Raw genomic sequence first — 11,829 nt, forward strand, 5'->3', positions numbered from 1 at the left:
GTAATCTGCTGACGACGATGTTGTAATGTGGGCTCTCATTGTTTTATAAGCATAAGGAGATTTTGTAAAGATTGTAAAATAAATGTCTGCCAAGGCAATTGAGTTACTGCTGTGTGTTTCTACATGTGTTGTGATCATTTTAGCTTGGTTTTTTTCCATATTTGCCAAAAAAGTTATTTAAATGAAGCCAAAAATGACTCGGAAGATATTTATAAGCTTAAACACAGCCTTTGTTAATAACAGATGCATTATGTGAGTGTTGAAACCTTAAATAATAAAACAATTAAACTGTGATGTTCCCACATTGTTGGCACCAATGAAAAAAACAGAGCTTCTCCAGGTGCTAAATCTCAATTTAATTCATTATGCACTATGTTTCTATTTAAACAATGCAATATACACCAATAGGATGGGTGTGTGTTTGTGTGTGTGTTTGTGCATGTGTGTGTGTGTGTGTGTGTGTGTGCGTGTGTGTGCGTGTGTGTGTGTTACAGCAAGTTTGTGCATGAATGTATGCCTGTGAGCGTGTGTCTTTAGGGGTGGAGGGACATAACTTTTGTTCTGTAGGTATTTTCCAAGTATTTATGCTCATACATGCATAGCAAATTAGATCTTCCACAAAGCCAAGAAAAAACCCCTAAAACACCATTTAGGAAAAAACAGAATTTGGGAGGCCAGTAAATATGATTGACAGCTCTGCCGAGTAAGCGTCATCATCATCGGGATTTGAACTCATGATCTCTTGACGATAAAGCGAATGATTTTCTGTGGTGTCACTTTGAGATCTCCGAGATACTTTCTTAAATCATGCATATCAATTGTTGTTTGTGAGTCAGGCTAATTTAGCCTGTAAACAGCTAATCATACTTGATGTATGAAATTACTAGTGTAAGATAGATAAGTTTCCATCGTGACACTTTTTATAGCATTTAATTAAAAATCAAACAAGAAAAACAAGTAAATATTGACATTTTTGTCTTTTTTTTTTTTTTTTAGTAATTGTTATGTAATTGGGGGGCACGGTGGCTTAGTGGTTAGCACGTTCGCCTCACACCTCCAGGGTTGGAGGTTCGATTCCCGCCTCCGCCTTGTGTGTGTGGAGTTTGCATGTTCTCCCCGTGCCTCGGGGGTTTCCTCCGGGTACTCCGGTTTCCTCCCCCGGTCCAAAGACATGCATGGTAGGTTGATTGGCATCTCTGGAAAATTGTCCGTAGTGTGTGATTGCATGAGTGAATGAGAGTGTGTGTGTTTGTGCCCTGCGATGGGTTGGCACGCCATCCAGGGTGTATCCTGCCTTGATGCCCGATGACGCCTGAGATAGGCACAGGCTCCCCGTGACCCGAGGTAGTTCGGATAAGTGGTAGAAAATGAATGAATGAATGTTATGTAATTGTAAGGAATCATGCATAAAACAAACATTCTGTATATTTTCCATGACCTCACTACCAAAAATCTGGAAGATAAACATGATATGTTTAAGTTAAGTTTCATGTTGCCTCAGGACGGTAATGTTTCGTCTCAACGACGGTACCAAATGTCATTTGTAGCTGAACAAATTTACACGTGACAAAATTTTCCCACTAAAGTTAGCAGGGTGCTAATTCTAGTGTTAATTCGAGCTGGTGTGAAGTCTTCCACAGAGCATTTGAATACTCAACAGCCTGAGAAAGACTAATATGTTTATTTAGTACGTCGTTTGTTTTAAAAACTTATTAAATTAGATGTAAATGCTTACAGACGAGATGTAAACTAGATGTAAACGGTGGTAGACGTTAGATGTTAGTGATTATTTTCTTTCACCTACAATGCTTATATTTTATGCTGACTTTTCGATACGATATGTTTACTTATACTATAAACTGTAATATCAGTGTGAGCGTTAAGCTCTATTTATTATTTATTCAGGATAGTTAATAAATATTTATCTTTTGATCTAGCATGCATGCTAATTACTTATCCGTTGCTATTGTTGATAACTTTTTTTTAGCTTTACCTTCTGTGTTTTTTGAGCTTATATGTACACACAATGAATATGTTTATTCATAAATAAACTTATATTCATATAATTCATATCATATTCACAACAAATTCATATATTATTTATGTTTTATTGTAAATTGTTAGCATGTTAGCATTGGAAACTCTTTCTAACATGATTTGTTTGCTAATAAATCTTTTGGATTTGTAATGAAAATAAACTATCTGGGAATTTAAACAGCAACATAAACAAACAAAAAAAAACCCCACAGTTAAATATAATTCGGAGAAATAGTGGGTGGAAACTTATTTTTATATAAAATCCCGTCAACATGGTGTGAAAATTTCACGTCAAATTTGAGTCATAAAGAAGGGCCAAGTCCCTGTCAGCGTACTAGCGTACTAGCGCACTAAACAGTACGTCATGTACGTGCATTACGTCGGAGCCGCACTGTGACCTAGACTACTGTTTAGTGCGCTTAGTACGCTAGTATGCAGATTTAGTCGGCGTTGAAAATAAGTAAAAAAATAAATTCCTCCGCCTGAGTCGGTGGTATGATGAAAAGAAGAGACGTGTTCGACGTATCAGACGGCTGAATTCGGTGTTTAAACGCAATGCTGTCGCGTCATATGATATACAAGTAATACTTTGTTTTAAATAGTATGGTTTGGTTAAAAAAAAGCAAGATATTTGAGAGTGTAGTTCCTGTTGTAAACTTCACGCGGATGGACACGTCTTTTCAGGCGGAGTGACGCGTCCTGTTCGAAGGGAAGAGCGAGCGCGAGACAGAGAAGTTGAGAGTTTTACCTCAGAGTGACTTCATGGACGGGAAAAAAAGTTGGCAAAATCTCATTTTTTATGGATTTATCCGCTCCAACAGGAGACTGTGAGAACGAATGAGGCTTTCAACATCATTTTCTTTACGTTTTCGTGTCAGTAATTTGAAACTTAGGTGTTTTTTTTTGCCCTTTATCGAGCTGAACGTTAGACTCGGTGTGTGAAACTCGCCTCGCGCTCGCGCTCGCGACGCTTATGAGGATTTCTCACAGAAAAATATGGGCCGATTTCTCGGTGTCTCTTCGGGCAGAGTCATTTTCTTCGTAGTTTCCTGGATCCATGTTTCATATGGTAGGTTTATTTGTTTTAGACGATTGTTTAATGCTTGAACATGTGTTTTTTTTGCTTTACTACATCTTTTTAAGGTGAGCATCCTCGTCATCTCTCTGTGTGCACGAGCGCCTGTGTGTTTCTTACCGTGTGTAAGATGTACAGTTCACGCAGAACTTTAGCATGTTGTCATGCATGTTTTAAAATCATACAAAAATCATTTATTTTTAGAACCACAAAACCTGAATACATACAAACACACACACATATGTGTGTGTGTGTATATATATATATATACACACACACACACACACACACACACATATATATATATATATATATATATATATATATATATATATATATATATATATATATACACACACACACACATATATATATATACACACATACACACACACATACACACACACATACACACACACATACACACATACATACTCACACACACACATACATACATACATACATACATACATACATACATACATATATATATATATATATATATATATATATATATGTATGTATGTATGTATGTATGTGTGTGTGTGTGTGTGTGTGTGTGTGCGCGTGTGTACCCACAAAACATATATCATGGCTATGGAAAATACTATTAATATTTAAGAATTTTAGGGTTTAATTGACCTCTTCACACATCACTAGCAAATCCTAAACCTCAGAAATAAAAAAAGAGAAAGTTGGGAATGTAAAATGAATCTGTTAAATATATCATTCAGATAGTTTTGTATTAAAAATGGCATCACAAAGCTGCAGTGTGGTTTTCCCCCCCCTTTTCCCCACCGCTTTCCAGATGTTGGTGGTCTGCAGTATGTAAAGTATGGCTGCTTCTGGTGTGTGTGTGTGTGTGTGTGTGTGTGTGTGGTTTTTGTTTTCCTAATCATGAAAATGCCAGGCAAGTTTGACAAAATTACAAAAACAGTTTCTATCTGAGTAACTAAAACGATTTTGGTTTTCTGTGTTGTGACAAGCGATTGTTGATTATTGTGCAGTTTAAATTGAGGTTCAATAGGGAGGAAAAACAAAAATAATATTTTAGTGTGTTAGTTTTTGGAAATCCCAGAATGCATTGCAGCAAAACGACTCAGAGACTCAACACGGCTAGGTTTTTTTTTTTTACCAAAGGATTACAAAAGTATTTACCATCCCATAGAACACCAGAGCGGACCACATCGAGACCCTGAAAGCACAGTCTGGCCTCAGACTTCAGACTTTTCAGCACATTTTGTACATAAATATCAGGCTCCAGATGTGCGAAGTGTATTTCGATGCGTTTCAGACAACTCAGAGCCAAAGGTGTCGCGTTAAGAAAATACATCGCAGCATCACATCGTAAGGATTTGAGGGGGTGAATATTTCTGGCAGGTGTATCGTGTTGTATTGCTTTAATACATTTGAATACATCGGGTGTAAACCGGGCAGGAGTTATGTACAATGATGTGTGTATGATGTTCACTAAAATATTAGAGCAAAATCGCAGTCAAATAAAACTTTAAAATATCCATACAGAAGGTGCACCAGGAGAAAACAAATATATCCAACCGAGAAGAAAATAAACTTTAATGTATCAGGTTTTACTCTGAGAAAGTTTATAAAGCGTAGCGTGATTTTATTTAACCGTCTATCAATACGATAGTATTATTACAGTTCTATTAAAGTTCTGAAGTGTCACTAGTTCTTCCTGATTTATAAAAGTCTGATGTTTTTAGAAGTAAATGCTACAACACCCAGGACAAGTCACTTTTTTTTCTGTTGAGGTTCTGCGTGAGTCAGTGGAAATGAAAATAACTCACAATGATTGTTAAAACCGTGTGTGTGTGTGTGTGTGTATGTGTGTGTGTGTGTGTGTGTGTGTTTGGTGTTATGTAAATGTTCCTTTACTTGACAAATGTACCAATCAAACATAGACGTAACTATTTGCATGTTCAACTGACAAAAGGTTAATTTGTTTGTTTAATTGAGTATAAAAATGAGACATTTTAGTAACTGTTTTAGTGGCGCTGTTAAAAAAAAAAAAGAAGAAGAAAAAAAAAATGGCTTCATTTCCTCTGCAGACTTTTTCGCCGTGTGTGTGTCTTGCTGCAGAGTTTCCACTCCCCTGCTGGTGGGTTTTGTGTTTTTTTTTGTCTCGTCTGAGGACTCGGGCGGCGTCACGCAGCGCTCACGTTTACACACGTGTCATACTATAGGAGTTTTTATTATTGTTATTATTATTCATATTTTGGGTATTTTGTGAAATGTTGTGATTTATATTCTGAACTGTGTGGCGGTTTCGAGAGCTGGGCGATGCAGACGCAGCTGGAATGCTGCTGTTGGTGTTTCACATTCCTCAGACACACACACACACACACACACTCACACTCTCTCTCAATACTGAACCCTACCCATTGTACCCTGCACACTCTGTTGCTTCTTGCCGTGCTGTATTAGATTTCCTCCCCAGAGGTAAAACTCAAAGCCATTTTTTTCTCTTCTCCTCTTTATCTCAGCCTCTCTGTTTGCCGGCACACGACATCGGCCGACGTGGGCCTCTGCTCGCCTTGTGTGTGTGTGTGTATTTACTCTGGTGTGTGTGCTGCGTAAAAGTCAACCCTTTGTCCCGGCATTGGAAAAACGCAGATCTGCGGGGTGTGAAATGCGATTTCTCCCACTGTAGCAAACACAACGGGATGATTATGGAGTGCAGACCTACGCTCCTGAATCCCAGAGAAAAACACTCACGAATGTGAAGTCATCGCGTAAGGCGACACCATACGACGGTACACAACAACGACACTGATCGGTTTAGTCACAATTCGCTTTTCTGAGATTTCGCAGTTATCGACGTAGCAAAGTCAGATCGTCACCACTTTGGTTTGTTACGTTATTATTAATTATTAAAAACTTCGAATCTTTACTTCAGCACAAAATGGTTGAATATCTGGAGAAAACGTGTTATTTAAAACTTTCGATTTTTTTTGGACCTGGAAATGTTTATTGTATTATATTTACAATATAAGAGATTTTTTTTGTGTGATAATGTTCAAGTGGAAAGTTCATGACAAGTTTTTGGCTGTCGATCTCAAGTTTAAAAGTTCTGAAAGATGAATCTTTTGAAAAATCCGAAAAGTTTAACAACATAAAAGTACCGTGATGTGATATTTTTGCGATATCGAACGACTCTCATTCTCTCTGTAGCGAAAAACGAAAAGTACCAGGACGAGAATGACGATGGAGTGAAATATGTGAACGCAGATAACACGGTAACTATGGAAACGATGCTGTGTTAGAACGAACCAGTTAGAATAGAGACGTTAATGTTTGGTGTTGCTTGTTAACTTTCTTGTGTTCAGAGCTCGGTCTTCAGCTTTGCTACACGCTTTTCTAGTTTCAGTTTAAATCACCTCGTGTGTTTAGATGTTGATTATCTCTTTACGCTGAGTGACTTCCTGGACTTTATTTTTAATGTGGCGGAGAGGCTCATGACTCTTGAGTGGAAGGGTTGCTTTAGAGGTCATGAAAGCAGAACACAAAAGTGTATGTGTGTGTGTGTGTGTGTGTGTGTGTGTGTGTTTGTGTCGGTGCGGCGAAGACTGAGTGCTTTTAACGATAGTGTAAATATTACTATTTGCCCAAATAAAGCGCTCGAAGGTGGCTTGAGCCTTCAGACATCACGTGACTGGAACAGAGCAGCGTAGTACGAATATAGAGCGAGAGAGAAGAAAAACAAGATGTTGTTACAAAGAGGTTGAGTCGGGACGTTTCATTCGCGTCGTCTCTGATTAAAGAGCCTTTAGATCTTTTTTGTTTTCGTGTGGTTTTATTCAAACGAGTCAGAATCCAATCTAAGGCCAGTAACGATTGCGCAATAACCCTGTAGCCTTTTTTTTTTTTTTTTTACACGTTCGTTGTTATCTGTCTTTTTTGTCTGCTCTAAATTTTAATGGGCTTGAATTAGGTGAGAAGGAGAACATTAAATAAAACATACCATGAAGCGTTAGATTTCATGGAAAAAAGTCTTCTGTTTATCCAAACCTGTAAATATCGGTCAACAAAATGTTCGTTATTAAGAAGCAAGATTTCAGAAATAACTTCTGTTACTTTATACCAAATATGGTAATTAGGTTTGCTCTGTCAAGCCACATTTCTCTAGGTTATAATCATCTTCTTCTTTTTGTGCTTTTGGGAAAGATCGGAATTCTGGTCGCTGCTTAGCGACGATCCAAGTATGCGTTCAGGATACAGGGGAAACGGTCACACCGTTTGTGATCCACCTACTAAATACCCCAACAACCGCTATACGCTCTAGCAACCGGCTGAGATTCCTCAGCAGTCGACTAGCTACAACCGTCGGAAATGTACCTGGGACTCCGTAACAAGCACCTAGCAACCACCTATCGACCAGCAGGGATAGCACAACAACCGCCTAGCAACGAACTTGCGTAGCTATGTGACAGGCTAGTAGCACCCTCGCTATCACAGTATCCGAACTCGGTTAGCAATGCTACGTTCTACCAACTATAAAGGTTTCAACATTTTTACCTACAACGTGTTTTTTTTTTAATAAATTTACTTTATTCATATATATATATATATATATATATATATATATATATATATATATATATATATATAATCACACATATTTTATATATACAATATACATATATTTTTAAAATAATTTTTATAAAACATTTATAAAAACAAATCCCGGAGGCGGATTAAGTTCTATCTTAAACTCCATATTTGTTACAATTTTTTGAGAGATGTTCCTCTAGGTCAGATTGTGTGTGATTTATATAAACAAATATAAATAAATATTAAAATATTATGATCTGCATGTATTTACGTGTATTTAAGTTAGGCTTACACCGTACTTCCGTTTTGCTGTTTACTTTGTTTCACTCGCGATTTAAATCTCGGCCATCTATTATTTACCGGAAAGCTGCTGTTTGTTTTTGTTTCAAGAAATGTGTAACGATATTGTTCTCTAGGTCTGGGATTAAAGTTAAAGCCTCTCTTTCTCTCAATCTGTCTAATTCTGTTTTGACATCTTGGCATCTATCCTCTTCTCTAACAGGACCAGATTCGGATCAGGAAGGGGGTTTGGTTAATTAGCCGAATTATTAGGAGCGATTTTCTGGAAAAAGCAGCAAAATATCTAGTTTATACTGGCGCGAGAATAAAGTTCGGTTTGTTCCCAGATATCCGTATAATTCTTTAGCTATAAGAGAGTTTGCATGTTGAGTGAAAGCAAAGCTAAAGCGAGATACATGGCCTGTTTTTTATTTCTTGCAGAGATTGAGAAGCAGTTGTGCCTCGTGGTCATTTCAGTTGCTAGGAGGTGGAAAAAGAGGCTCATTGTGTGGGTGAAAAAAACACTGCCCTTTTCCAAAATGGTGAAATTGTCGTCTGGAAATTGAGGCTAAGTGCTACCAGGCTTTATGGGGAGGGAGAGAGAGAGGGATAGAGTGGGAGAGGGAGAGGTAGATGTTTGGGCTTGTTAAAATCCGGAGCTTAAGGCGAGGGGGCTTGAGTTTGTCCTGCTGAGCAGGTTAGTGAATTAACACAGAATTAAAATGCTTCACATTCTTGCTTCAGAGCTGTGTATGTGTGTGTGTGTATGTGTGTGTGTGTGTGTGTGATTTTCAAGACATAAGTGAACAAGTGCAAGGATTATGGAGTCGTATCATATTCCATATTGATCCTTAAGTCTGATCTACACAGACTCAAAATCCACCATGAAACACTGGATTTGTGTGTTTTATGTCCCTGTGATTCCTAGGAAGTTTTTTCTAGCATGTTACATCTTGTACATTTATTCTGGTTTATTTGGCATTTGTAAGTTTGTCTTTAACAGTTAGTAGTTTAACTGGGACATCATGAAGCCAAGTAAGATCATAATGTTGGTGTTGGAGCCTGTCGGTGTTGGAGCGTGTCGGTGTTGGAGCATGTCGGTGTTGGAGATTGTCGGTGTTGGAGATTGTCGGTGTTGGAGCGCGTCGGTGTTTGAGCGGGTCTGAACGTGTCGGTGTTTGAGCGTGTCGGTGTTACTCAACACTTGTCGGTGTTGGAGCGCGTCGGTGTTGGAGCGCGTCGGTGTTGGATGGCGCCGGTGTTGGATGGCGGGTGTTGGATGGCGGGTGTCAGTCTGAGGTCGATGGTCTGTATTCAGTTCCAGTGGTTGTTTTTTTGATGGTGTTTGAGAACATGTGTGTTATTGGGTGTTAGTGTGTGTTTATAAAGAGATGCGACCCTTCATTAACCTCCTCATGCTGCTAACTGCTTTTCCTGCTCTGTGTTTTTCAGGCTCGGGCTGTAAATAAAGCCGGTGCCATGTGTCATGTCGTGTTAAAGGATGTTATGTATTACAGTTTCCTAATGCAGTAGTTAAACACAGGAAGAAGGCTGTACTAGAGCTACTTCAGGAAACGGACTGACTTCCTGTTCCAGCGTGAACAACTTCCTCTCTCCTGTTCAGTGTGGACTTGGGCCAGATCCTCTTTTTTTGCTCAGCAGAAATGTGTGTTTGCTTGCTTGTGTAATTGCACACAGTTTGTCAGTCAGCTTTAGTGTGCCTGCGGTCAGACAGGCAGACGTGAGAGAGAGAGAGAGAGAGAGAGAGAGAAATAGACAGAGACTGACAGAGGACCTGTACAGAAAGTTTCAGCTCTTTTAAGCATGTGGTCTGCAAAAAAAAAACGTATAAATGAACGCGAGATGAGAAACGAAGCTCTGAAAAGCAGCTGCTTTTGTTTCCTGTGTCAGGATTACGTGGCCTTTAAGGTCTTACAGCGAGTCTCAAGGTGGCTGCGTTAAAAAGTGATCGCCATGATCCGATCGATCGGGTCGGATCGTCGGCCAGTCGAGACACGGCGCGTTTACACTCGTCAACGTCACGTGGCTTCTGTATCTGGATATCTGATCGGATCTCTCTTTCCGTTAGATATTGAAATAAGTCCGCAAAGGAAAACGGCTCCGCAAAAAAGTCGACCTGATGTGTTGGGTTGCTACGTGCAGCAATTCAGGAAAGAGGTGTGGGATTGATTAATGATAGTGGGCGGGGTTTTGTGCGCAATTACGTTACACTACGATCTGATCGCGATGCGTCCTCGACGACCTCCGAATCAGGACGTCGGTTGAGTAACATTCGGTTCCCAGTGTTTTTGTCCTGAGTTGACTGAATAAAGGAAGTGAACCAAAAGTGCTGTTCGTTTTTTAAGGGTGTGGATGACATTTGTACATTTGTTCTTTCGCTCCAACCTTCACCTACACACCGGGTCTTTACGGTGCCGCTTTGCTTACAAAGACTTTCTGTACAGTTTTGTGCTTTCAGCTTTGTGGAAACGGTCGAACCGCGTACGGCTGCGATGATCAGGGTTCGCGTACTTTTGGATGTATACGTACACGTGACCATTTAGTTTAAGGCGTTGTGTGTGTGTGTATGGTTTCAGACGTTTATTAATAGGTTTGTTTAGTTATGTGCAGAAAGCACAGAACCTTCGAGAGCGAGCGGTTATGAGAGAGAGAGAGAGAGAGAGAGAGAGAGAGAGAGAGAGAGCGAGCGGTTAAGAGAGAGAGAGAGAGAGAGAGCGAGCGGTTACGAGAGGGAGAGAGAGAGAGAGAAAGAGATGGAAAAAAAATGTGACCTTAAATGAACCCAAATAAACATGGTCATGCTAATACTGTTTACATGAGTAGACACACACACACACACACATATATACACACACACACACACTTCCCCAGGGCATTGTGGGTATCATATGAAGATGAGGCAGCATTTTCAGGCTGACGGCGAGACCTACAGCTGTGTCCCAGCTGGTGTGTGTGTGTGTGTGTGTGTAAATCTGGGGAATTTGCACTCCAATGTTAAATTTCCCTCATTGCTGAAGAACTTTATTTACAAACAGATTTTCATGCCATGTGTTGGTATGTTTTTGTTCGACTTCTCCGCTGTCCGTCTTTAATATTTATATTAATCTAATCTCTAAATCTAATCTAATTTAATCTCGAAAGGTGCCGACGGTAGAAGCTTTTGGTCCTGTCAGATTTACGGATTTTCACATCCTGTTACACTAAAACACGTTTCTCAATCCACCATTTTGTCACTTTATGAAAACGTCACGTCAGACATCTCTGAGAAACGCGTTTCCTGTTGAAACGAACACGTCAGTTTCCTTCAAAAACCTTCTAAACCACACTGAAAACACGTAAAAACCACACCGTGCACTTTTAAAACGTTTTCCCCAAAACGTTATTTTTCAGGTTAATTTCCAAACAAATCTCAGTTTCTAAAAGATTCAGTTTCACAAAACTCAAAAAATGTTGTTCATGTGAGTTTATAACACTGAAAAAAACAACACGGTCATCTAAATCTTATTAAATATTTACTCAAATACACGTCATTATAATATACATATTTACTCAAAACCTTAAGCCTCATTTGCAAATATGATTTTTATTATGATTAAATAAGACTTAATAAACTATCATAGATACAGAAAATTAGATAAGATAAAAATATTTAAATATTTAATAAGATGTTTATAATTCGATATGGGGTGTGTTTAGAGTTTTTTATGTATTGTTTTATAAATGTTTTCTCTCCTGTTTATTTTTACTTAAATAACAATATACTATTTATTTATTTATTTATTTATTATTACGATATACTATTACGCAGCATGTTAGTGAAAGTCTTTGAGAATTGATGTCATTTC

The 11,829-nt window shown here is 38.7% G+C and overlaps 1 protein-coding gene across 1 annotated transcript in view; it reads left to right on the forward strand.

The window, feature by feature from the left end:
- The first annotated feature begins 2,732 nt into the window (after positions 1 to 2,732).
- Positions 2,733 to 11,829, forward strand: part of notch2 (notch receptor 2) — a 53,015-nt gene continuing 43,918 nt past the window's right edge. Inside the window, exon 1 of the mRNA XM_060880842.1 lies at positions 2,733 to 3,106. Within this exon, the coding sequence (XP_060736825.1) occupies positions 3,034 to 3,106 (73 nt within the window). The 5' untranslated portion in view covers positions 2,733 to 3,033. The remainder of the gene's footprint in view (positions 3,107 to 11,829) is intronic.

The sequence above is a fragment of the Tachysurus vachellii genome, chromosome 11, assembly GCF_030014155.1.
Source record: "Tachysurus vachellii isolate PV-2020 chromosome 11, HZAU_Pvac_v1, whole genome shotgun sequence".
Taxonomy (NCBI): domain Eukaryota; kingdom Metazoa; phylum Chordata; class Actinopteri; order Siluriformes; family Bagridae; genus Tachysurus; species Tachysurus vachellii.